Genomic DNA, 27960 nt, shown 5'->3' with positions numbered 1-27960 from the left:
CCCCAAACCATCTAGCTGCAAACAAAACACACGGAAGGAGACCTCTGCACTTACACAGCTTTGCCATGTTCAGACATTCGAATCCTGAGATTTAACATAAGTTCATTATCTAAAGCATTTCCCCTGTCTTGTACCCCAGCTACCCACAAGTGGACATACCTGTGCAAACCCTTTGCTGGTGGGGCCAGAACCTGATCTTGCAGCCTGTGAATAATCTCCCAAATTTCTGGAAAGATCCCAGAACCAGACACATTTACAGTGCTGGCCTTCCTTCCCGCAGACACAGCAAATGCTGCCCTCTGCTGAGGAAGATCAGGAGGCTCTGCTCTGTAAGTGGCCATGCTACCCTGCAGGCGCTGACTTACCATTTGAGCAGAGACATGGTGATGCCGGTTCTTTCACCTCTGTCCTATAGATGTCTGGCTAAACGTATTCCACTTAAAAATGAACAGGGGACAAATGGAAACATTTCAGTGTTGGCTATACAGTTTGTCATCTTCTGTACAGTCAAATACTATTATCCTCTGTGTGAGACATTCATAAAAATGGTTAGCCAGCTGATAAAATATTTTTCTGAGTGAAAAAAGGAAGGAATTGTTATAGGGTTGTTTTAATAAATGAGTTGTGAAATAACTCTAGCACACTTGGACTGTTTTTCTTTCCCTTGATAGATACTGAATATATATCTAGATTGCTAATATCCAGATTCGTATTTTTCAGAGAACTAGTTGGCTCGTGTGGTTAGCTAGTCCTTTATCGTTTTAGAGAGTTAACTCGATGTGTCTAACAGCCGAGGATCGTGTTAAACTGCCTTTAGACCATGGCCCTTAGGGAGACTGAGCTGGCGATGCTGTGCAGTTGTAGAGCACGTGCAAGCGTGCACACGTGATTCCCTACTCTGCCCAGTCCATCAGTAAAAACTGAGACATGATGGCCCTAGCCAGTGCAGCCTGGGGTGAGACTTGGAGGTCTGTGTTTCTAGGCTTACTGTTAGAATGCCACTCCCAGGAGTTCCTGCATTAGCACTAATAGGGGCTAGATCTGGTAGACTTAGAAAGAATTGGCCTTTCAACCTTGAAATGACATTCACAAAGGAGGGTGTTTTCCTCAGCACGCCCAAGAACACCTTTGGAGAGAATCTGTAAGAGTCGCCACAGTGTCCTAGGATAGTAAATATTCCCTTGCTGGGTCTTGTGGTCTCATGTTCCTGAGATTTCTCCCATCTGACTCTTGGGGAAATACTTCACAAATAGACTTCAGTGCCCTGTTTTCTAATTACAGATTTGGCATTTGACAGCTATAAGTTGTTTAGTAACATAAACTAATGTGACCTCTTGGTTTGTTTTAAGAAGGCCACGTTCACTCTAACTCACATCAAACATTCATTCCTGGGGTATTTTACGAACTGAGGTATGGCCATTCCTATTGTAAACAAAGCAAGATGCCATGCATTCTTGTTTAATGAGATGCTCTCCAGTACTGCTCCAAGAGATTTATAAAGAAAAGGCTAAATGGATGAAGGGTGACTCGTAGGATGGTATAATCCAGACAGAGCCTGACACGATAATCATCCTACCTGAGCCGAATCAGCTTTAAAGTAAGGCCAGGAGAAAGAAGCTCAGGCCACGTGGATGGGGAAGTGGACAGCTGCTTACTGTAGGCCAGGGGGCAACGCTGGGGGGCGGGGCATGGAGAAAAGCCCCACTCCTGGCACCAGGGTCAAACCCAAAGCAGACAGCTGTGCTTTTCCTCACACGGGAGAAAGATGCCAGCAAGCAAGCTCTTTATTCCTCAAAGTTTGCCAGAGAAACTGCTACGTGTGATGCAGCTGTACACTCCCGGTAATTAAGGAAAACAAACGCTCTTTGCAAACTCATTATAGATTTAAAGTTCCTTAAGTTTCCATCAGGTTTCCACAGAAACAAAGAGTTTGAGACAATAGTAGGGAATGCACAAACCATCGAATAAGTGGATTTTAATTGTTCCTGTCTCGAAAATTATCCAGATAACCAGCCGCATCAAAGACTATTAAACTTTTTAATTGTTCAGGTAGAAAGACGGAGAATGTCATCATTATCTCGCAGAAGAACCCGCTGTAGATAATGCTACTTGAATAACATACTCAAGGATACTACTAAGTGAAGTGCCATTTAGTACTCAGAAGTAATCATGGGCTTTAATTATTCATAGGGCACATCGCATGAATTCACAATATCAGTTATGGTTTCAGAAAGTATCCTATGCTGCGGCTTACTTACGCAGGATGAGCTACTGCAAGGTAAAAGCACAGGTACCCGCAGCTGCCATGGCATCCCGGGGATGCCGGGTAATTTTATGTTACTGTGGTCAGAAGGTCAGAGTGCTTTCAGAGTTCTTACAGGATTTGGTATTACTCTTCATCCAAGCTATAGTTGATTTGGAAGTCTTTGGTTTGTATAAATCTTTTTAGACAGAGTCTCACCTATCCCAGGCTGGCCTCAAACCTACTACGTATCAAAGGATGACTTTGAACTCCTGGTCCCTTTGCCTGTACTGCCCAATGCTGAGATTATTGGCAGCTGGAGGAAGTCTTGTGTTTATGACTTACATACAATGCAAGCCTTTGTTCCTTTCTGCTAGGGACTGAAGAAGGTAAGGTGGTAGTGCCCCTCTGAGCCTCCGAGTCTTGTACAGTGATATATTAAAAGGTGACAATGGCGAACCTAAGGAGATTTAGAACCTTTCAAGTTTTTCAGTGCAGTCATGTACTCTTTAACGTCAGTATGGGCTCTGAGAAATGCTTCAGTAAACAGTTTTATCAAGTGAACACCATAGGACGTGCTCACGAAAGCATAGGCTCAATGGAGAATCTATTGTTCCTGAGCTGCCAACCTGCACAGCGGATCTCTGCACTGAATACATACCAAAGATGCTTGAAACACAGGAGCAAGTGTTTGCATGTAAAGGTGGAAAGGGTACAGAAAGCTACTAAGATACAGGGCATTTTCAGCTCCTTTATAATTTCATGGACCCCTGTTGTATATAACCCACCGTTGATCAAAAACATCATCATGTGGTGTGTGATTGTGTTTGTATTTGTGCTGAATATTTTACACATTGACTTTACATCAGTATTGGGAAGTAAGCAGGGGACTGGGTAGCTGAAACTGTGAGATGGCGTGGGAGGTAGAGGTACTACAGACGAAGGCACTCGTGTGAGCCTGGAAGTCCGAGTCTGATCCCTGGAACCAGCTAAAGGTGGAAGGACAGGACTGACTCCACAGCTGTCTTCTGACTTCCACATGACTACTCAGACACATCATGCATGTGCATGTGAGCATACATGCACACACACACACACACACACACCACCACCACCACCACATACACAGTGTTCAAATTATAAATAGGAATTAGTAAAGATATTTAACCTTGCTTAACATCATCATTCTGTTTTATTCTCTTTTGTCATAATGCATTTTGCTTCTTTTATAAAATATAGATTTTTTTTTTAAAGAAGCTCTTTAAACACAAAGCTTAATGTACTTGCAGGTAGCAGTTGGTCCCTTTCCTGCTTACATGGTTTGGGCGAAACACGGGTCTTAACACAGCTGTAAACTTTCACTACACTTCTTCCACTCAATGTTTCACATAGGTGTGTTTCCATACCGTAAAATATTTTTTATGAACACCATTGTTGTTGGCAACATCCCATCTGCATGTCTTCTTATTCACTCACGTCCCCCATCAGATGTCAAGGTCAAGTTTGGCCACACCAATCCAAGTGTCCCTGTGCACAGAGCCCCAAGTGTCCCTGTGTACATAGCTCCAAGTGTCCCTGGGCACACACCTTCAAGTGTCCCTGGGCATACAACTCCAAGTGTCCCTGTGCACAGACCAGCCCCAAGTGTCCCTGTGCACAGACCAGCCCCAAGTGTCCCTGTGCACACAGCCCCAAGTGTCCCTGTGCACAGTCTTTTGTTGGATCTCAATTCCTTTGTCCTTCTGTTTTCTAGAAGTGGCAGAGTCAAGTTTATACCTTGTAAAGGGCTCTTCGCTGAGTCTGACATGTTGTTTTCTGGAATAAGTGGATAAACTCTGTCTTCAGTGAGCTGCAGGCGTGGTGACGTGCTTGCTTGCCTGCGTGGAGCAGCTGTTGATTTCCTTTTCGAGGCCAGTATGTGAGACATGGCCTGTCGCTACCACGTCATCCTTCTTCAGCGATTATGGCTCCTCTGCTCTTATCTCGTAGCCCTTACACTTCATGTAGATTTCTCGTTCTGTGAATCGTCATTTAAACCCCACATTCCTATTTCTGTTGGCGTGCTCTTAAGATGCTGCTCTCCCCTAACACTCTCTTCACATCGGCCCATTCTTTTCTCACTACTCTCCACTTTCAGTCATTCGCTCCCAAGTCGTCCTGCATCCTGTCAGGATGCTACATAATTTCCTAACCGTTTTTTACTTGACTCCTGTATGTAGTAAATCATAATATTTATTTCTGGAAATGAGATGTATACTGTGGCTTGAAATCTGAAGTCAATACAGGAGCCAGTGGCATCAAATAAATCACTGAATATATATTTACATATTTTTACCAGTAACGTAGAACTGAAAAATCTAGGCCAAATTTTTCTACATGTGCTGAACTTGTTATCAATAATGAGAACACGGAATTCTGCAGTAGCTCTCGCTGGTGAGCATGGTTCCTTTAGCTATTGCTACATAATGAATCCTCCCCAAACTCAGTGGACTACAACAATAAGCATTCATTCCTGCCCTCTGGTGTCCTGGTCAGCTGGGACGTTCTTTTGATCGCTGTCGGACTAGCTTTGGCATCTGCAGTTTTGCTGATCTGAGCTGGACTCTTGTCTGTTTGGGGACCTGCCAGCTTTATGCTAGTCCAGGGTCCGTTCTCGTCAAGGCAATTAGCCTTTCTGCGTTCTCTGCAGCAGTTGATCTAGGTATGCAAGAGCCTTAGGTGCTGAGACCTAAGCTTAGAACTCGAAACTGTCTTACGCCACGTTCTAATGGCCCCGGATTACAAACCGGGGCTGAAGAGTGGGCAGATCCCTTCACTTCCTGTCTTAGTAAGAGATAGCTGGGTAATCACAGTCCATACGGCATAGACAAGCAAGCAGGAACACGTGGAGCTGTTCCCAGGCGTCCACACCCCACGTGGGCATCCTGCATTTCTCCAAAAACATGTCAGAGGTTTTAACTTGTAATTTCCTAGACTATTTTTCAAATTGCATTGAATGGTTCCAAACATTTTAAACACTGACTGCCAGAAAGCAAGGGATTGCATGGCAGCATTATCTATGTATAGTCTCCTATAGTCTCCATGATGACTGGCATACATCAAAAGTGATACCATTTGTGTGGCTTACAGCAGTATCAGCAGCAATATGTGGTTCAGTGAAAACATCTGATTCTGTATGTTATATAATGAAAAACAGTTATTGGGTAGCTAGGCATGGTGGTACACACCTTTAATCCCAGCGCCCGGGAGGCAGTAACAGATGGATCTCTGTGAGTTTGAGGCCAGCCTGATTGACTGAGCAAAGTCTAAGTCACCAGAGCTATATAATGAAATATGGGGTGTGGGGGTGTGTCTGTGTCTGTGTCTGTGTCTGTGTCTGTGTGTCTGTGTTTGGAGACCAATGAGTTCTAAAGAAACAACTGGTCTTCTCTCCTGGCAGGCTTGTATGTTATCAGTAGATCTCTCTACTTACTCATTTCGTAAATATTAAGCACTTCCTACATCCTGTGTACCGTGTTAGAGCGAGCATAGTGGAGGCCTGGGCTCTGCCCCTGGCCGTGCATTGAGGACAAGATCTGGTACAGAAGCTGTTTGTCACCTACATAGGACTTGATGGGCAGAGGCCATGTAGAGCATGGTAGGAAGAGTGGAGGCAGCAATGTCCTTTCCTGAAGGACAGACCAGGTCAGTACAGATGTTGGCTCACTGAGGCTACCTGACCTCATGACCTCATGAAAGGATTACTGAACTGTTACTGGGTCATAGCTGCGCAGTGAATGTGGCATGCTAAGGAATGTCCCATGTGCCCTCACCCGTGAATCTGTAAGCGACCAGCATTTCCTGAGCATGTACTTGGTAGTCAAGACATTGAGTCCTCAGGACGAGCCTGCTAGATGGAATCTCCTTCACTGGTGAAGAAACCAAACTTCAGAGCAATCTGCTCAAGGCTGCCTGACTGCAAGGAACGGGCCCAGCATCTCCAACCCCTCCATTGCCCTGCCTGATGAAACATAACACTTCTAATTAACAAGCACTCATGTAGCTCGCCAGAGTCAGTCCTGAATGTTCCTTTCAGGATTATAGACCTTTAAACAAAGCCACTATGTAAAATATTTACTAAGCAAAAACCCTCTTTGTTTCTTTTTTTGTTTGTTTGTTTGTTTTTTGAGACAGGATCTCTCTATGTAGCCCTGGCTATCCTGAAACTTACTATGTAGACCAGGCTGTCCTTGAACTTATAGAGATTCACCTCTCTCTGCCTCCCAGTACTGGAATTTTAAAGGTGTGCACCATCATACCTGGCCTGTTTTAATTTTTTCATGGTTTTTGGAGATGGAGTCTCAAGTGTCTGAGGCCGACCTCAAGCTCACTTTGTAGCCCTGGCTGACCTTGGCTTTGACCCTCTTCCTCCACCCTCCAAGTGCTGAGACCCAGGGGTCACCACACTGGCTTTCCACAGTGCTGGGTGGGGCTTCTTGCATGTGAGGTACTCACTCCACCAGCCAAGCCCTGCCCCAGCTCTCACAAGTTCCCACTTTATATTTTAAATCCATTTTATTGGCGCTTACTTCCTTTGGAAAAGTCTTCACTAATTAGTACATCCATTCTTCTCTCTGGCGTTTGTAAAGAAGGAAGTCATCTTGCTCTCTATCTATAGCCTATGGCTTTTGTTCTAATTGGATATTTTCTTTATTTACATTTCAGATGTTATCCCCTTTCCCCCCCCCTCCCAGAAATCCTCTATCCCATCCACGCCCCCCTGCTTCTATGAGGGTGTTCCCCTACTCACCCACCCATTCCCACCTCCCTGCCCTCCATTCCCCTACACTGGGGCATCAAGCCTTCACATGACCAAGGACCTCTTCTCCTACTGATGCCCAACTAGGCCATCCTCTGCTATATATGCAGCTGAAACCATGAGTCCCTCCATGTGTACTCCTTGCTTGGTGGCTTAGTGCCCAGGAACTCTGGGGGGTCTGGTTGGTTAACATTGTTGTTCCTCCTATGGGGTTGCAAACCCCTTCAGTTCCTTCAGTCCTTTCTCTAACTCCTCCATTGGGGACCCTGAGCTCAGTCCATTGGATGGCTGTGAGCATCCACCTCTGTTTTTGTCAGACTCTGGCAGGGCCTCTCAGGAGACAGCTATAACAGGCTCCTGTCAGCAGGATTTCTTGGCATCCACAATAGTATCCGCATTTGGTGGCTGTATATGGGATGGATCCCCAGGTGGGGCAGTCTCTGGACGGCCTTTCCTTCAGTCTCTGCTGTCCACCTTGTCTCCATAGTTGCTCCCATGAGTATTTTGTTCCCCTTTCTATGAAAGACCAAAGCATCCACACTTTGGCCTTCCTTATTCTTGAGCTTCATGTGGTCTGTGAATTGTATCTTGGATATTCCAAGCTTTTGGGCTAATATTCACTTATCAGTGAATGCATACCATGTGTGTTCTTTTGTGACTGGGTTACCTCACTAAGGATGATATTTATTTTAATGTGGTAAAATGAAATGAACGCAGACTTTACCACTGGAGCTGTGGGTAGTTTGGCAGGAACTTAGTGCAAGCCCACTGTGTCGCAGCCGTCAGCACCGTCCTCTTGAACATTTCCATCATCCCCGGCTGCACACACTGAAGAGCAACTTCAGTGTCCTCAGCGACTGTTGCTTCTACAGAAGAGGGAGCCTATAATGCGCTTTACTTTCTTTATGTGAGTGAGCACAGAACTGTCTTCCTGCTATGAGGGAGGGGAATATTTGCTAATATAATGGCAAACGCAGGACCTACCGACAAAAGTGTGCAGTTTGTGAGACCGCCGAGTGAGCACAACCCTGGTTTCCAGTTGCCCTCGGCACTCCAGCAGTTGCCCTCGGCACGCCAGCGCACCTCTGATCGTGGTTGGTTTGATAAAAAAAACTCACAAAGCACCAGCTTAATTATAAGAACCACATACCAAGCATGAGGTCTTTACACATTCTTTGCATATGCTTTCTGATTTACAGAAGGGGAGGTGACCCTAACTGATTTCAAAAGAGACGCGTAGCTTTGGAACAGAGGGGCTGTGAAGCCATTCTCTCACGCTAGCGCACCATTTACCCTTTCCCTGACTTTTGATTCCATGGGTCCCCAAGGTCCCTGGTGTGACTCTAATGTCAGGCAGATGCATGTGGCTGCCCTATGGTTTGGGGGTGCAGAATTGGTTAGTTCCCATTGGGACTGGCATGCCTTCACATACCGGGCTCAGTTGGCCTCAGCTGAATCACTTGAGCTCAAAATAGTAATCACAAAAATGGCCAAGCCTGGCAGAGGGGTGCATACCTCCAACCTCCACACTCTGGAGGCTGAGGCAGGAAGATCACTGTGAGTCCCCAAGACAGCCTGAGCTAGGCAGTGAATTCCAGCCAGCCTGGAGTACATAGACACTTTTCTCAAAAACAACAAAAATGGCTTAGACTCATAGGCATGCCCCAGCCTCTGTGCTGAGTGCTACTTACCCAGTCCTCATAATTCTGTGAGGCAGAGATGAGAAAGACCACATAAAGTACCCCAAGGGCTCAGTTAATAAGCAGTATGCAGAGCAGGCACTGTGAGCTCTTCTCAGCAGGAGGGGCCCTTGGAAGAGAATCAGGGTTAAACTAGAATTCCCCCACTTGAAGCCTGGAGCTTTTCCATGACAAAAGAGAGTACTGTGGCTTCAGCCAGGCTTAGGCACAAGGTCTGGGGATGGAAACTCCAACCAGGAAAGATGGAAGGAGGGCAAGGGTCCCTACAATTTGTCATGTACATGCCTATGTCCTTACCTGGCCTTCAAAAACTGCCTCATCGGGTCTAGTCACCCTAAAGTTAACATCTAGATCCCTCTGTGACAAGCTTTCTAATTAAATGATTCCAAAGATGACCACAACTCCCTTCTTTCTGTTTTACTTACAGCCACTTGGAGCAAGTGACTATTTGGAATTATCAAAGAATTTTGATACGGTAATCATACGAAACATTCCGCAGTTTTCACTGGCAAAGAGGACGCAAGCGCGAAGATTTATCACTCTCATTGATAACTTCTATGACTTCAAGGTAAGGACGCCATGTTCCCAGCGCTAAGCATTGAGGGCTGTGAAGTCAGATGGCCTGGGCCAGAATCCCAGATATGCTAACTCCTTTATTGCTCCATTACTCACTGCAGTAGTGTCAAGCTCCATTACAAGTTGCTCTCTGCTCCATCCGTGTCCTGTTATCCCACAAGTAGATTGTGTACACCAGACCGAGTGTCATTGCTCACGTCAGCGTGAGAATGATGAATGACCCTTTGCCTAACGGAAATGTTCCCTGTGATCTCCCAGTGCCACCCAGGAACTAACCAGCAAGAGACAGCATGCTGTTCTGATTTTAATCCCTGTGTCTTAGCCAGGCAGTGCAGAGCCATTGCCTGACCATGAAAAGCCATCTAGCCTAGTGGTTAAGGAGCAGAGCCTGGCACCAGGCTGTCTGTGCTGGAGACTGGCTCAGCCTCTGAGATCGGCTTCCTTCTGTAGAAGTGAAGGGTAATAATGATACTTGCATGATTCTGTGAGGAAGAAGTGTGGCAGATTACAATCCGGGTGAGCCCCTCTTCACAGTGTACACCCCAAAAGAAGATACCCACAGTAAAAATAGTTTAAGTATTTTTTTGTTTGTTTGTTTTTTTAATGACGAAAGATCTCCCTGCCTAGTCTTTGCTCAGACTTAAGCAGTAATTCTAAAGCCGAGGGGATTTTGTAGGAAGGGAGGCAGGAACAGAAGGTGGGAGCGCTTAATGCTGCATTTACTCATCCATTCAGCGACCTCCGTGACCCCAAGCAAGACGCCAGGCTGAAGGACAGTGGCACTGAGACACTGTGGTAGCCATCCGGGGGTCCAGGGCCAGGCAGCATGGACTTCATGCCTGTGGAGGTCATGGCCCTCTACTACACCAAGAGACCCAGCTTCCCACTTCTCTATAGGGATAAAAGCTTTTACCTGGCAGTATGTGACAGAATACTCAAAGTACCCCCGACATTTATTCTAACTAAACCGCATATTTAGAGATTTTTATTCTCTTTTAAAGAACGGTCAGAATTATCTTATTTCAGAAATTGAGAGCATTAAGCAGACATTATTCTAGAATGTATTCATGAAGATTTGTGAAGTAGGACATTCCATTTAAGTAAGGGAAAGAGTACCAGTTGTGATTGGAGGATTTAGTGAATGGGAGTGCAGGTTCTGGAGCCAGCTTGTTGTCTTTAAGGGTGGATGGTTTACGTGAATGGTGACTTTTGAAAGGCTCACGGCAAATCTGGCTCTATAAACATCAAGAGGGATATGTTTGGGAGCTGGGCGTGGTGTACATGCCTGTAATCGTGCTGTGTGGGAGGAAGAGGCGGGGATATAATGGGTTAGGGGATAGCCTGAGCTACATCTGCCTGAAAGAACAAAATTACCTGAACAAGTATGATAAACTAATGGACATAAAATATATAAAAGACATGAACTGTTTTCAAGCTGTGATCATGTCGGCCCATTCACCTAATACTGAGATAATGAGAGGAAATTGATGTAATTCTATCTGAAGAGTACCCTGCAGGATGCTTATAGAAAAAAGGTCTGGAGAGATGACTCCATGGCTCAGAATGAGTACAGCTCTTCCAGAGAACCCAAACCCACGTTGGGCACTTACAACTGCCTCTAACTCCAGCTCCAGGGACCCCACACCCTCTCCTGAGCCCCATGGGCACCCATGCACATACCCACACACAGACATAGATGATTGAAAATCAATATTAAACATAGAAAAGGGTTCAGGCAGATCTTTGTGGAATTATCATGACCCCAGGCCCCCATCCCCCTTACTCGTCCTGTATTGGGAGGTTTTCAACATGAGCTTTGGAGAGGCCTCGGACATCCAAACCAGAGACATAAAGGAAGACCACCAGACCCGGGGGTCTGGACTGAGACTGCCACAGGCCTGGGGTTCCCTGTATAAGGCCCTGCTGTCTGCTTCACAGCACGGTCTAAGCTGTGTGGAAATGCCTTGGTAAGTGCTGTGTGGTTTTCAAACATCACATAAGTACAAGCTACTAGGAAAAACGTCACAGACATTGTAAAAGCAAAGACCCAAGCTCCTTATGTGACAGACAAGTTTTATCTTGTGAGCAGAGTCCCACCGCCCTCTCTTCCTGGTTCAGGTGCGCATTATCTGCTCCGCTTCAGCTCCTATCTCAAGCTTGTTTCTGCATCAGCATCAGGACAGTGAGTCGGACCAAAGCAGAATCCTGATGGACGATTTGGGGCTGAGCCAGGTAGGTGATGCTAACTTCATTTCGTTTTATTATCAAATGGCTCAATGGTTTAGAGTCTGATGCACGCCACGTTTTGCAGAAGGAATGCAGGGTAGAGTTAGCCATCAAGCAGTGCTGTCTAGCCGGATCTGGCTCAATTTCAGCACATTGAGTCTCATCTTGGAGCCCCTGTTGATTGTGTAATCCTTCCCTCCATTGTCACATCGCAGAAACAGAGTCCCGAGAGAATCTAGCAAGTCCCAGCTTAAAAAAGAAATCTATGCTTTAGTCCCAGACTTTTCATTAAGGAAACACTTAACAGAGAAAGCACCTCTGGGTGCCAGGCCTAGGGATACTCTGCAGGAAACAGACTGATATGGTCTGGGGTTTCTCTGGAGTTTGAACTCTGGATTCATCCAAGGCCGATCAGAAGGATTCCCTTCTTCTGTGAAAGCATTAGGGGGTATATTGAACAGCTACGAAACCATTAACCTATTAGTCAAAAGTTAAACTGTCAGCACTGGGATTGGAGAGATGGCTCAGTGGTTCAGAGCACTGACTGCTCTTCCAGAGGACCTGGGTTCGATTCCCAGCCCCCACATGGCAGCTCACAAATTCTAGGGTATCTGATGCACTTTTTGGGCTTCTGTGCTGCATGGTGCATAGACACACGTGCAGGCAAGATGTAAAATACATAATACAAGATGTAAAATACATGTAAAATAATAATTTACAAGATGTAAAATACATGTAAAATAAATAATTAAATCTTAAAGGAACTTAACTGCCAAGAATGGGGACAGCATTCTTCCAGGCCCAACAGTAAATTCTTGTCGACCTGAATAGACATTTTACATCCTTGGGTAAAATTTGAAAACATGATTGTTTTATGTGACCTACTCTTCAGACCACTGTAGCAAAATAGCGTAACATATACAGCATATCCACCATGGAAGCTGTTTCTCACAGTTCCGAGTCGGAGGTCAAGTTATTTTGTCATATGCCTCATGTGGCAGAAGGAAGAAAGGGTCATCCTGGGTCTTCTTTTATGAAGACACCATTGCTATTCTTGAGGACCCCACTCTCAAGAGTTAATCAACAGAGCCCCAAGGCTCTGTCACATAATGTCACTCCTTTGAGGGTGAAGAGCTAAGGTTTCTTTCTTTAAAAAAAAATTATATATATATATATATATATATATATATACACACTGTATGTGTGTATATATATATTATATATATATGTGTGTGTGTGTGTGTACATATATATATATATATATATATATATATATATATACTGTAGCTGTTTTCAGGCACACCCGAAGAGGGCATCAGATGTCATTACAAATTATTGTGAGCCACTATGTGGTTGCTGGGATTTGAACTCTGGACCTTTGAAAGAGTAGTCATTGCTCTTAACCGCTGAGCCATCTCTTCAACAAGGGCTAAGGTTTCAACATGGACATTTTGGAAGATACAAACATCCAGACTATAGTGGTATAGGATTAACTGTTTAAAACCCCCGTGTGAAGGCTGGAGAGATGGCTCAGCAGTTAAGAGCACCGACTGCTCTTCCAGAGGTCCTGAGTTCAATTCCCAGCAACCACATGGTGGCTCACAACCGTCTGTAATGGGATCCGATGCCCTCTTCTGGTGTGTCTGAAGAGAGCAACGGTGGTGTACTCATATGCATAAAATAAATATATAAATCTTTTCAAAGACAAAACAAAACAAAACAAAAACCCATGTGAGAGCTACAGCAATGTTGCCTCTCAAGGTGCAATGCCTACTATACAGTCCTTGTCCTTGTTGATTTCCAGGCATGTATCCAAGGGGCTAGTCAGTCAAGTTAGTTTCTCACAGAGGCTCTTAACATGTTTGCAAGAGTCGGGGTTCAGACACGGGCCCAAGTGAGCTCAGGCCATCGTGAAGAAGTCGGGGAATGTGACTCAGAGCCCTAGAGTCACGGGGACCCTGTGGGAAAGATGGGTTCAGGAGCATAGACATTTTCTCTGGAAGAACTTAAGAGCAAACCCCCAAGGAGAGAAAGGAAAATCCAAAGCCGTCCTCATGACCACATGCCATGTTGACATTCCTAGTCCTAAGGGTGCTGCCTGGCGTCACAGCGGAAGGCTCCCAGCCTACCCCTCAGCAGATACCAAATACCTGCAGCGAGGACCAAAGCTGCTCTACTCTTTACAAAGTCGGATCAGGCAGGTTCTCCAGGGCCAGGAGCCACAGAACCTCCCAGCCTCTCAGTCTAGAAAGGGCTCCTTGAAGAACTTCCTAAATTCCTTTCTAATGAATTGCTGATCTCTCTCTCTCTCTCTCTCTCTCTCTCTCTCTCTCTCTCTCTCTCTCTCTCCCCCCCCCCTCTCTTGGGTGAGGTGGGAGGGTAAGACAGTGTTGTTTTGAATTTACAGTCTTCCTGTCTTAGCCTATGAAGTTCTGGGATTAGAGGACAAATCACCATGCCTGGCAAAATTATTTTTGCTCTTGGCTGCTTTTGGAGAGAGATTTCTTTCTAGCATGTTCCTTTAGAATTTGCAGTAAACTTCCATTCTGAGCAAAACCTTTCTGTTCTTGGCTTTGAGCTAATATTCTTTTTTTTTTTTTCTTCCTGGTTCTGTTGATTATCTATTGGTTTAGATCAGTTGACACTTTAGTCCTATTTGAGAGATTACCTATGGAAAAATATATTATCTAAGTCGATTAGGGTGAAGGTTTCTTTAAACCAGGGTTTGTTTCTGCAAGACTTACTTCCGAGTAATGGTTCTCACAGGGGCTGGCTTCTGGGTCTGTTCTGCTCACAGGACTCAGCCGGGCTCTCCATGTTTACGGGGGAAGAGGAAATCTTCGCCTTTCAGCGCACCATTTCCCGGCTCACAGAGATGCAGACGGAGCAGTACTGGATTGAAGGGGACAGAAGCAGGAAGTAACTGCCACTTTCACAAGATTAAAAAGAAAAGGTGACTGGTTAGGGCTGCGAGACAGTGAGACGTCACTGCGTCACCGAGACGTGACGGGGGTCATTTCATCATCATCAATGCACTTTGCCCTCTGGACTGCTGCGTCTGTGGCAGTGGATGGACACACTGAAGAATTCTGTCTCCTTTGTAGATCTGCGTTTATTTATAAAGTGGAATCATTGCTCTTGAAGATTACTGCAAACCCTGACATGTCGGCACTGTCTGAATCACGAACGCACAGGCAGAGTATGCAGGATGTCTGTGCACCTCCCAGCTTCGGCTGCACAGTAGTCACACTTTAGAAATACATTCGCTGTAAGAAACAGGTGGCATCCTACTGTTCAGGTTAAAACAAAGAAAGCCTTCTGAACATAAACTGAAGGGAAAAGCACTTTACGTTGGCCTCTGTATTCCTGTCAGTTGGTTGGTTAGGAATGGCAATAACCTTTGGCCTCGAGGTTTCCTCCGCTCTATAAAGAACATGTGTCTAACCCATAGATCCAGGTTGGCAGGCAGTGCCTGAGCCCATGAGGACATAGGTTATAAAGCCACCAGGTAAGGAGCAAATGGAAAATTCCAGCTGATTGGCAGGTCTCCGCTCTGACAGACAGCCAAAGTGGGGCAGGTTCCAGGATCCTGATTGGTCGAGTGCTGGAGGAGGCAGAGCCAGAGCCACACCCACAGGAGCATGGACCATCCCCTCCATCACCCAAGGTTTCCACTCTGTTCACTAGCTTCTGCTTGCACTACAGAGTCCACTCCCTGTCCTTGATCTTGAGTCACAGAGTTGGGCCTTGTAGGAAACTGGAAGGACACTTGATAAATCTTCTATAAATAAAAGTTGGTTTCTCCTTCATTGAGCTTGTCTGATTCATTTATGTAAAATCCATCTTTGCTGAGTTTTATCACCAAAGGGAATTGGGTTGCAGTTATTTTAAAGAGCTGGAGAGATGGGTTGGTAGTTAAGAATGCTCACTGATCTCCCATAGGATCTCCCATATTGGGTGGTCCGAAACAATCTGCGACTTAACTCCAGGGGCACCCACATGCACATGCTCACCTACCCACACAGACAAACATACATACACATACATTAAAAATAACTCTTGTTTTTTAAAGAAGAGAATCTTAGTTCTGGGCCAATAAGATGGTTCAGCAGACAAAAGAAGCTTGTGGCGCAGCCATGACAGTGTGGTTCAATCCCCAGGAGCCAGAGCTGAGGGAGAGAACCAGTTTGTCCTGACTGCCACACCCATGCCTGTACTCACCACACACACACACACACACACACACACACACACACACCACACACACCACACTCCACACACAAAGTTTAAAGATCTAAATTCCTTTTCAGAAAAGAAAAACTACGACCCCCCCCCCCATGTGAAAATCAACTGTTTGGGAGAGTAGTCAATCATATGCCTCATATCAATGTAAATACATTCCATGAGGCTATTTGTCATTTAATGATATGTCCACATTCTATTTTAGATATTAACTCTTTTATGTCAAGCAGAGAGATGATCAGAGAAGCCAAGCATTGGAAAAGTCTGAATTAGGGCTTCTGACAGTTAAATGTGGTGTGGCTGTATGCATGATCATACAGATGGATGGGTAGATGGATGTATGGATGGGTGGCAGATGGATGATGGATGGATGGGTAAATGGAAGGGTGGATGGATGGGTGGCAATGGATGGATGGGTCGGTGGGTGGATAGATGGATGGGTGGATGACGGATGGATGGATGGATGGATGGATGGGCAGATGAATGGGTGGATAAATGGCAGCTGGATGATGGATGTATAGGATGATCTCTTCTAGCTTCCAAGGGCACCTGCACACATGTACACACACACACACACACACACACACACACTTTAAAAAAAAACTCTTTGAAGGACATAACTATGTTCCAAATTAATACTAGATACTTCAGTTATATTGGTTTAAAAAGTAGACCTACAAAGAGAATTACAGATCAGGTCACTAGAGGTCACTTCAGAGGTTCACATCTCACAACTATGAATTCATGTCATTTTACTGTGTAGAAACAGAACCATTTGATCATGACTTGTGAGTATCCATGCACTAACAGCACAGCTACTTGAGCTCCTGTTCTGAGCTCAAGTAGAAACAGCTTAACTTTGCTTTTAAATCGTGTGTGTGCACACGTGTGTGTGTGTGTGTCTCAGTGTCTCTGTGTGTATCTCTGTGTCTTTGTATGTCTCTCTATCTCTGTATCTGTGTGTGTGTGGTGTCTCTGTGTGTATCTCTGTGTCTCTGTAGGTGTCTCTGTGTCTCTGTGCGTGTCTGTGTGTCTCAGTGTCTCAGTGTATGTGTGTGTCTGTGTGTCTCAGTGTCTCGGTGTCTCAGTGTGTATATGTGTGCCTCTGTGTAGGTCTCTGTGCACAGTGCTGAGGTATCAACCCAAGGCCTCACATGCCAGGCAGCTGTCACTCAGCCACGCCCCAATTCTAAAGCTTAGTTTTTGCCTTCCACATTTCTTAAAATTTAATTAAAAAAAAAAAGACAGCTGGGCGGTGGTGGCACAGGCCTTTAATCCCAGCACTTGGGAGGCAGAGGCAGGCAGATTTCTGAGTTCGAGGCCAGCCTGGTCTACAGAGTGAGTTCCAGGATAGCCAGGGCTACACAGAAAAACCCTGTCTCAAAAAAACAAAACAAAACAAACAAAACAAAACAAGACAGTGTAAATGTATAGACAGATGGACAGAGGACTGACAGAAAAAGGAACTGTCTCCGAGTGTGTGGTATTGGTGGCACAGTGCCCCCACTCCAGTTTTTGTTCAAGGTCCAGATTTGGACCTTAAAAGCTTGTTTGGAGATTTCCATAGAAACACTCAGCACTCTGCACACTAAGGCCAGGGGGGCCCTGTTGGAGAGGGTTGTCCTCAACAGGAAGAAGCTTCAGGAAGGATGCATGGACTGAAGAGGAAAAAGCAGGGAGCACCTACCAACCCAGCCATGTCAGCCAAACCAACCTAGCGATCAGCTCGTGGCAGATAGCACAGCCACATCAGCCTCACGCCCGAGGTCAGGCAACTCCGAGTGTAGGTGGCGTGTCACCCTGCTACTGAAGAGTTTAGACAGCGATTAAAAACACCGTGTCAGTAGGGTGAACTATAGCACAAGGCTCTGCCTGCGTTACTGCAGGGCGCACATCTCCCATTCCCTTCTGTCCCTCCAGACCCCCAGCTCCCTAAGCCTTGTTGAGGAGGCACCGGTGGAAGGGGCTGTATCAGTTGGGAGTGGGGTTCAGAGAGGAGGGCTGGAAGGTCCTTGTGAGGGTTCTGCCTCCGTATCAGGAGGCAGGAGGATGGCGTTCACACATGCTGGAAATGATCCATCAGCATCCTGTTCTCTTCCCAAGGTCGGTCTCAAAAGTCAGCATGCAAGAAAAGAGAAAACCAGAAAAGAACATGGCAGCCAGACCAAAAGGAAACGGGTGGTGGGATCCGTCAGCAAGCACTCAGATGCCCAGGACCAGAGGGGGCTGGACACTGAGTGTTCCTCAGACTTGGGGCATTTGCATATTTGTAATGAGCTATCTTTGGAATGAGACTACAACTTAAACAGACAATCGATTAAGTTTCATATATACCTTCTACATATAGCACCAAAATAATTTATATGACATTCCTAGTGCACCTGCATGTTAAATACATTCATTCCATGTTATATTATATATTACATGTATGGGTGTGTTGCCTGTGTGTGCATGTGCACCCTGTTGTTCATGCCTGGAGTGTTCAAAGGCCACAAGAGAGAATCGGATCTCCTAGAACTGGAAATACAGATGGTCGCGAGCTGTCACATGGGTGCTGGGGACTGAACCTGGGTCCTCGAGGAGAGCATCAAGTGCCCACATTTTAACACTAACTTCTAAACACTTCATTTCCCCGCCTGTAAAATTCACACGTGAAAAAAAAAAAAAAAACCCAAGTGATTGGGGCCAATATCTCCCAATTCAGCGTTGGAGTGTGTCTGGCCTTGAGTCTGTCCTCATGCTGGGTCAGCATCTAGGGAGGAATCCCAGGACTCCACCTCCGCAGCAGCAAGTCTGTCAGCTCTGGGAGGTCTTCCTCAGCACTGACTGTGGCCTACGTGACCTTAGGTGGTCTGCATTCTTCAAGAACCAGGAAACTCTTGTACTGGTTTTTACTACGTGACTCTTCTCAAATTTCTTTCAAAGGAGTGTTCTGAAGAGAGCAATAGCAAGCTTGCGGCAGATGGTAAAGGCTTAATTGGGTAACGGGCTGACAACATAAAAGGTTGGAAAGGTTCCATCCATGACTATTGTAAATTATCCATCCTTGAGGAATTCGAAACTGAAAACGCAACCTCCCTGGAGGTTTTCATTCCGAGGAGCAAGGACCGCAGCCCTCAGCCTCACTCCAAGGACACAGGCTGAGATGCTCGGGGATGTCCTGAAATCCACTGACTACAGAAACTGTTGCTCAGTTGGTGGGCTTCAGCCATTTCCCATGATGAGGGCACCATCTTGTGGTCGGTGGGTGAACCAACGGGAAAAGTCTAGACATTCGGGCTGGGAACTCTCAATGCTTCTTATTCCCAGGCCTGGGCTACCTCCAGAGAGTCAGGCATCTTTTGAGATCCTCAGTCATTTCAAGAGTGGAGTGTGGTCCCGATATGAGACCCTCTTGTGACTGCTTCGGAGCTCCTTCCCTTTGGCAAGCTTAAATTCCTTCTCTGGGGGAGGGGCTCTGCCCTGGGCTCTCACTCCTAGCTTGGCTGTTCCTAAACAATGACTGGGAACTACAGCACCGTTCCCCTGTCTGTGTGTCTGACTTGGAGTCTTGACTGGAGCCAACCTGTGGGTGGAAGGGTGGGGGGCTGGGAGGGTGAACTTAACACAAACTGGAATCATCCAAGAGGAGGCAACCTCAACTGACAAAACGCCTCCATTAGACTGGTCTGCAGGCAAGTCTGTGGAGGCATTTTCTTGATTAATGATTGGCTGCTGCCTGTGAAAAGTAAGCAGTTCCTTCATGGTCTCGGCTTCGGTTCCGGCTTCCTGCCTTGGCTTCCCTTCTATTATAACTGTAAGGTGAGCTAAACCCTTTCTACCCCCAGGCTGCTGTAGGCCATTGCTTCTATCACAACCATAGAAAGCACACTAGGATGCAGTCATGTGCAACACCACACACACACACACACACACACACTCACACACAAACTCACACTCACAAGCACACACTCACAAGCACACACACTCACCCACACCCACACACACCCTACACACACACTCACAAGCACACACCATGGGGCTTCTGAAAAAGTTGCCCAGATCGAGGCCCAGAAATACAAATAGTGTCTTATTGGTTGTTTTGTGTCGCTGTAATAGAATAAATACCAGAGGCTGAGCAGCTTATCACAAAGAGATTTGTGTCTAGGGAGGAGTCTGTGATGGAGGTACATCTGGTGAGGGCCTTTGCTTTGCATCATCCTGTGATGGATTTTATAATTGTGAAAACTACATTCAATGTTAGACAAAGCATCCCCTTCACACTCTGTTCCCCCGACCTGGAGTGATGGGCAGCTGCAAACCACCACGTGCTGGGAACAGAATCTGAGTCCTCTGCAGGAGCACCAAGTGCTCTTCACTGCTGCCATCTCTCCAGCCCTGTCACACTCTTTCCCGATTCCTATAGCTACAGAGCCCACCTGAGACTAACTATTCCCAAAATGCATCCCCTCCCTCATTCCCACCTCCAGTTAGACGGTCTGCTACCAAACCCAGCATGGCTCCAGGGACTTGACCTGACTCGGAGCCAAGAGGAAACGAAGAAAGGACAAACAGACATGGATGAGGAGGACAAACAGACACGGATGAGGAGGACATGGAAGTCAACCTTGTTAAGGAAAACATGGGATGGAGAGCAGGGGGTGAAGGGGAGGGGGCTGCACAGGGTCCTATAACTCCTCAGAGAGCCCTGATCTGCACTATATAGCTTTAGATCTAAGATGGCTCCCAGGACGCTGGTGAGACAGCAAAAAGGAACGGAAGCCAGGGCGGTTGCTGCTTCCCCCATCTTCATGGAAGTCCTAACAGGTGAGTTACCACATCAGCCAGGGCTTTCATTGGGACATAGTGATGGTGTGGCGAGATATGATTGGTTGAGGATTTAGGGGCTTGGGATTGGCTCAAACACTGTATATAAGCTTAGGTGTTGGGCAATAAACTCAGACCTGCACCCTGATGCTGGTTTCCAGAGACTGATTCCTAGGGTCCGTCACGTGACTCTGTCACCCCCGCCCCATTGGTCTACACAAAGACACACGAAGAAGCTGAGATCTGTCGAAACATACTCTGATGAAGAACCCGCAGCACCTTGGAAGCTCAGCGTGCTTATTGCATACATTTGAACAGAGAGGTGGGGTCGTCGCATACCGCTGGACGAGGAGGTGAATTACTGCATACAGACTAACAAGGACCACTGACCTATTTAAATGGTTGGATTTTATAGGTGAATGTTTCTCAAAGAAGTTGTTAAAAAACAGCATACAAGTATTCACTAACCATCCATTCATTCACTCACTATTATTCAAAGAACCAGGCAGAGACACATCTATGTGAACAGGAGAAACTCCCTGGTCAAAACAGATTCATAACCTCTTAGGGACAGACAGACAGACACAATGTAGTGAGCATCAAGAATGGCTTTGTCTGGGGATGTGGAGGATTGTCGAGTCAGCCAGGAATCATAGTGAAGGGTATAGACAGCACAGAGGTTGGCAGAAAGGGGTGGAGTGTGAAGCCCCACCCCTCGTCTCTTCCTTATTAAATGAGTACTGAGTGCTGGTTCAGTACAGTGCTTGCTGAGTACCAAGAGAAATGACTAGTTACTTCCGGAAACCCAGAAGAGGAGGCAAATGACTAGAATATTATTTTTCTGAATGTTTAAAGAGAAGTCAGATGTGACCTGTCCTCTGGCTTAACCATCACCCCCCTCTTAGAATCCAAACTTCAGAGTGCAGACTGTAAAAACTGCTGCAGTCACCAACATGCACCTCTCGGTTTGCACTAATGACCTATCATATTGTTAACAGAACTCTGTAGCATGCAGAATATTAAATTTATTTGCTGATTTCTGTTGATTAGAGTAACATAGTCTGTAGAATTAAAAAATAATTGCTTAGGCTTTTATAGAAGTGACATAATCAGATTTCACAACATAAAAAGAAGCAGCAAGCCATACTAAAACAATATTAAGTTTAGGACAAAATGGTCCCAATATTTGACTGAGCCCAGCATAGCCCCGCACACTTCTGAAGAAGCAACAGAAAGACTTGCCTGTGAGACAGGTGGGGAGACCATTGAGTTACTGTAGCGAGACTATCTTGTGCATTGTTTGGATGCATCACCTGTCAATAAAAAAAGCCTATGGCCTGTAGGAAAGGGTGAATAGAAGATGGGACATCCAGGAGAAAGAAAGAATTCTGGGATAAAACCAGACGTGAGAGATTCACCCAGGAAGATGGGATGAGACATGGTGCCTGAGCACAGGTAAGCAGTCATGTGGCAGAATGTAGAGTAAAATAAATGAGTTACTTTAAGTTAAGATCTGGTTAGAGGAGAGCCTAGCTATATGGCCAAGGTATTTGTGTTTTGAGTCTGAGTCTTATTTCTGGGAGCATGGGGCTGAGAGGAAGAGCCAGGACCAAACTTCATCAAGTTACCAGTGAGACAGCAAAGGATAGTGCCATCCTCATTGTCATAGCACGGGTTAGGAGCCACAGGATGATCTGAGGCCAGCCAGGCACAGGCAGGCTCACCTTTCTGACACAGTTAGTATGACTAACTTGGAGAAGCCCAAGGCATGGTTCTTAGGGGTTGAACCCTCCTTGACACTAGAGCCTAAGAGCCTTCCCGTAGGCTCTGCCCTGCCCTCAGGTCCCACCTCCTATCCCATTCAGTCTTCTTCCAAGACTGGAACTGATGCTCCAGGGTTGTAGGGACGGGGAGAGACCTCAAACTTGTTCTGTCCCCATAGCCCGTACCTGTTCCATTCAAAGAGCTGCAATTGGCTAGATGTGGTGGCAAATGCCTGTAATAGAGGGAAGGAAGTGTTAAAACAAGAGGATCCCCACAGGTCTGAGACAAAGCCTGGACTATGTGCCAAATTTCAGGCCAGCAGGGCCACATCGTGAGAACCTGTCTCATCAATGGCAAGAGCATATGGAACTGCTGTCTCCTGCCTCTGTTTACCCCTCTCCAAGTGTTGCACGTGTCAGAAAGGTCTGTGTCGGAGGTGGAGACACCAGTAAGGGTCTCAGCTCCCGGAGATGTGGTGGCTTGCTTTCCTCATTCTTGCAGTGAGGGCTCGTTTGCTCTTTGGACCTAGAAGACCTAGGTCAAATGCACAGTCCTCACATTGGCATCTGAGTGATGGTACGGCTTCTTTACACTGTTTCCCTCCTAGCAACTATGTGTCAAGCAGCAGCTTTAGCCATAGGTAAGTTTTGCTGGGTACTTAGTTAAGGCTACTTTGTTATCGAATTTCTTATCCTCCAACTTAGTGGTTCATCAGAAACATCTAGGATGAGAATATAGACTATCTACACACCAAACTCAAGCACAGCAGTGGATGGGCCTGGAAACATGTATCTTTGGGAAACAGGATACTTAAGATGAGTGTAGGGGAACAAATTGGCATACTACAGGTGCCAGGGTGGGCAGTGGCTGCCAATATTCAGAGCACGTGGTGGTCTCTGGGTTGGGAGGAGAAAACACATTTAGTCTCCATTTGATTCTGGGCTGGGCTGGGCTGGGCTGGGCTGGGCTGGGCTGGGCTGGGCTGGGCTATGCGTCTCGTGACCGATTTCTAAATTCGGAAGGAAGGTTGATCTACACTGTGTTTTCCCAGCAGCATGGCACTCTCAGGTCCTGCATAGTCAGATAGCATGGTCTGACGCCTTCTCCCACCCCCCAGGGAAATATGGCCCCACCACGCTGAAGCCTAATAATGGCATCTTTGTCCCCCTAGTTGGCAAGGAATCACTTCATGATGTCACCAGCATGGCCGTTCCCTAAAGGCCAGACTTTAAACCACAGAATCTGGGAAGCACTTTGCAGTGAGAGGTGGGCCATAGGTGACAGGTTCAGATCTCGTCCTACACAAGAAGGGTTTCAGTTGTTCAAACAAGAGGCTCTGAAGAGTGTGTGGACTTGAAGAACTTGGAGCTTTTCTTCAGTGAACAAGCAATGAAAACTTAGCTGCTCAGACTGACTGGCTGACCATCCTGAACACTGTTCACTACCCTGCTACTAACAACGTGCCCTAAGTCAGGCTCTTGAGGGGATGATGGCTTTTCAACATGAGAGAAGTGGCTCACAGCTCTCTGAACCTGCCACGAGGAGGACGTTCTTAGCAGGGTTGGAAATACTGCCCTTCGATGTGATCTATAGCCAAATATGATGCCAAACATCATTGGCCAAAAGCCCCACGCGTATGCTAGAAAGACAACTCCATCCAGTTCTCCACAAATGTGTTTGTGAGGTGGAGCTCATTTAACATCTGACAACGTCAATGAAGTAAAGCAATCCCGTGGGAAACACAAACGTGTGTCTCGTACAGTGTGACACAGGTGGGCAGGAAAGCCCTACAGCCAGGAATGGATCAGAACCAGTAACTCAAGGCTTCCTGGCAGGGGTCAGAGTGGTTAAGAGCACTAACTGCTCTTCTAGAGGTCATGAGTTCAAATCCCAGCAACCACATGGTGACTCACAACCATTTGTAATGAGAAACAAATAAAAAAAAACCTATGGGGAGGAGTGAGCGGGGCCTGGAGCAAGAGGGAGAAGGGAAAGGGGAAAAACAAAACGACTTCCTGGCAAAGAAGTCTTCAGGCCCCAGGGGATTTCCCTGGAGAAATCTGCCATGTTCAGCCCCTTCTCTTTCAAAAAACAGAAGTGGAGGGGACATTCCACGAATGTCTCATGAAACTGGAGTTACTCTGACATTAAAACCAGCAGCATACACAAACTAACTAAATATAAAAACCAATGTCTCTCATGAATCTAAACACAAAACTATAAAAAAAAAAACACTAGCAAATATAATCCACAACACATAAAAAGAGTTGGAACTGTGTGCAATGATACATTCTTATAATCCTAGCACACAGGAAGCGGAGGCAGGAGAATCACAAGTTGGAAACTAGTCTGAGCTATGTAGACTGTGTTACAAAACAAAACAAAAACAAAAAACAGTTATATATCATAGCCAGGAAAACATTGTCAGGATGTAAAACTAACCCAGGATTTGAAAAAAACAATTGCTTCAATCCACAATTAGGCTAAATTAGTTTTGCATAATCCAATAAATGTATGCATAACAAGTGTAGTAAAAAATATTAAAGACCCCAGTGTGGGGTTTCTACCCAGCCTTAGTTTTCCACACAGCCTTTATATTTCCAGTCTGCCTTAAGCAGCACAGTAGCTGGGCAGCTGCCTGCCCTCCGTGCTGTGAGAATCCACTTTCCTAAGAATGGCCCGAATTATTACCTACTGTTTTATCTGGGCTGCTCTTAGCCCAATTGGGCAGCCCTCAGGGCCACGCTCTCTTCTCTTGTAACCCATGGCCGCTGTCCTCTCTCTCCCCTGCATGTTCTTCCTTTATTCCTCCTCCTCTTCCTTCCTCCGTCCTCAGGTTCCTCTCTCACCCCTGGTCCTCCCTCTTCTCTAGGGCACCAGTCTTGGGAGCCTCAATTTAGCACTAGAATACAAGCAGATTAAGTCAACCCACTACAACAAGTATTTGACAAGATTCAATATACATTCATAAGAATCTTCTGTGGTGGGGCTGGAGCAGTGGCTCAGGAGTCAGGAGAAAGGCTGCTCTTCCAGAAGTCCTGAGTTCAACTCCCAGCAACCACATGGTGGCTCACAACCATCTATAATGAGATCTGATGCCCTCTTCGATGTGTCTGAATATCTGAATAAATCTTTTTTTTTTTTTAAAGAATATTCTGTGGGGCTGGGAGTATAACTTAGTGGTAGAAAACATATTTGGCCCAATCTCCAGCAACACACATACACACACACACACACACACACACACACACACATACCACCTCTCTGTCTTTCTCTGTCTCTTACACAAACACACACACACACACATACCACCTCTCTGTCTTTCTCTGTCTCTTACACAAACACACACACACACATATACCACCTCTCTGTCTTTCTCTGTCTCTTACACAAACACACANTCTCTGTCTTTCTCTGTCTCTTACACAAACACACACACACACATATACCACCTCTCTGTCTTTCTCTGTCTCTTACACAAACACACACACACACACACACACACACAATCCTCTCTCTGTCTCTCCCACATACAAACATATATTCTCTCTCTCCCTCTCCCTCTCCCTCTCCCTCTCCCTCTCTCTCTCTCTCTCTCTCACACACACACACACACCACCTCTCTGTCTGACTCTGTTTCTTTCTCTCTTACACACACACACTATACACACAAAATAAAAAAGATCAGAACCTTTTTAAAAGAAAACAATTAGAAGAAGGAGCAAACCTGTTGCTATCTTCCTCACAAGGATGGGGTTGGGAGTAGGGGTTGTAGGGGGTGGCAGAGGTGGGAATGGTGGCTGGGGATGGTAGCTCATGCTGTCAGTCTAAGATCAGGAAGGGAAAGGACTTGCACTCTCCAGATATCTAGCATCCCGAGTTCTGCTGTCAGAGTGGGCAATGAAAGGAAATAGAGGGGAAACATACCAGAAAGGAAGAACTTAAAAGCTTGTTTTCAAACACTATGACTGCCCAAGGATAAAATTCCAGAGTGCCTATGAAGAAAAAGTCTATAAAGAAAAAGCAAAGTCAGAGCATACAAAATAAACCTTAAAGCCAATTATGTCTCCTTACATTCGTAATGAATACATAGACCCTCAAATTAAGAGTCTATACAGTTGAGGCAAGAACGAGACAGGGAGTTTGATGCCCTCTCCAGACTGTTCCTGGTGTGCTTCCGGCCTCTGTAGTACAACCATGGCCCGGGAGAGGTCCCAGAGGAGAGTGCAGACCAAGGAAGAGGAAGACCACCCGGGAACAGCAGGGCAGGAAGGGCGGGTGGTGCAGGTTAGGATCCAGAGGCACACCCTCTGAGAAAGCTGAAGAAGGCCAACTGTGACAGGCTTGTCAAGGAGGCTGGCTTGAGTCAAGGAGACAGGCTCTAGCCCCACTAGAGACCAAGATCAAGGACACCATCTAGCTCCTGCCCCAGACAGGGATGGCCCACATCCGGTCATTGCCCTGACCATTGCAAGTGAACGGTGACATGGTCAGCCACACCATTCACAGAACACTAGAGGAGCATTGCTTAAGCCAGTCTCCTTTTGAGATGTACTCAGAGGGTGACACCAAACCCACCGCAGGTATAAGAGTGAAGCAGACCGTGGCCAACCAGCTCGTTTGGTTCAAGAGCAATGAATTGTGAGAGACGAGGGTTTCTTTTTACTCCTAGTCCCCCCAAAATACCCCCGGAACCCCAACTCATGTCACTTGTCCTAACGAGGTAGAGAGTTGTGATCTACAACTCTGGGCATGGTGGGCATGGGGGGGGGCGGGGACAGGACACAATTTCACTTACTATTTATTAAGGCATAAAGGCTAAAATGTGGAAAACTACAAACTGAGGCTTTGCCAAGCACGCACTAAAGGGGAAGGGGAAACACCCAGGCTTCTAACAAAGGTAACAGAAGCGAGGAGCCCTTCAGTACTGTGCTCCAACTGCACCTTCAAAGGCCCCAGGCCACCACTCACTGCCCAGTCAAAGGTTCATGGGCACAGCTAGGCAGGGGACTGAATGTGGAAGCAATCACCGTGTTTTCATTTAGAGCTAGCAAGTTGCTCGCTTCTGTTGAATAATTATGGTCTCAGGGCAAAAGGACAAGGTTAAGTAGCAAGGTCATCGTGTAACAGACCTGCCTCACCCTGCAGCTGCACAGGAAATGCACGGGAGGGGACCGTGTTCTTCACATGGACGCCCGTGTGGTGACTCCAATTCTGCATCTGGGATCTATTCCAGTTGACACCCATTGGTCCTACCTGTTAGACGTTGGATATGTGGGCTGGGCTGGGGTAGGGATGGTGATGTTGGCTCTGTTGTGTTTTTTCATCTGCGTATACATTACTTCTGATCATTTCCTCCCATAAGCATTGTTTAATGTGTTGTTTAGAAAGAGTATAGTTCACAGTTTCAAAAGAAAAAAAAAAGGAGGAGGGAGAGGAGGAGGAAGAGGAAGGGGAGGGGGAGGAAGAGGAGGAGGAAGAGGGAGAGGAAGGAGGGGGAGGAAGAATAGGAGGAGGAGGGGGAGGAGGAGGAGGAGGAAGAAGAGGAGGAGGAGGGGAAGAGACAGGAGAGAGGGGGAGAGGAAGAGGGAAGAGGGAAGAGGGAA

The 27960-nt window shown here is 46.3% G+C and overlaps 1 protein-coding gene across 2 annotated transcripts in view; it reads left to right on the top strand.

Moving 5' to 3' along the window:
* Afg1l (AFG1 like ATPase) overlaps window positions 1–15355 on the top strand; it is a 158510-nt gene extending 143155 nt beyond the window's left edge. For both annotated transcript variants that reach the window (XM_029482682.1, XM_021174127.2), the window contains 3 exons: window positions 9168–9308; window positions 11435–11548; window positions 14340–15355. In XM_029482682.1, the coding sequence (XP_029338542.1) occupies window positions 9168–9308; window positions 11435–11548; window positions 14340–14465 (381 nt within the window). In that variant the 3' untranslated portion in view covers window positions 14466–15355. The remainder of the gene's footprint in view (window positions 1–9167; window positions 9309–11434; window positions 11549–14339) is intronic.
* The last annotated feature ends 12605 nt before the right edge of the window (window positions 15356–27960 follow it).

The sequence above is a fragment of the Mus caroli genome, chromosome 10 (assembly GCF_900094665.2).
Source record: "Mus caroli chromosome 10, CAROLI_EIJ_v1.1, whole genome shotgun sequence".
Classification (NCBI taxonomy): Eukaryota; Metazoa; Chordata; class Mammalia; order Rodentia; family Muridae; genus Mus; species Mus caroli.
Note: the sequence above shows the minus strand (reverse complement) of the source record. Positions and strands in the feature narration are given on the sequence as shown.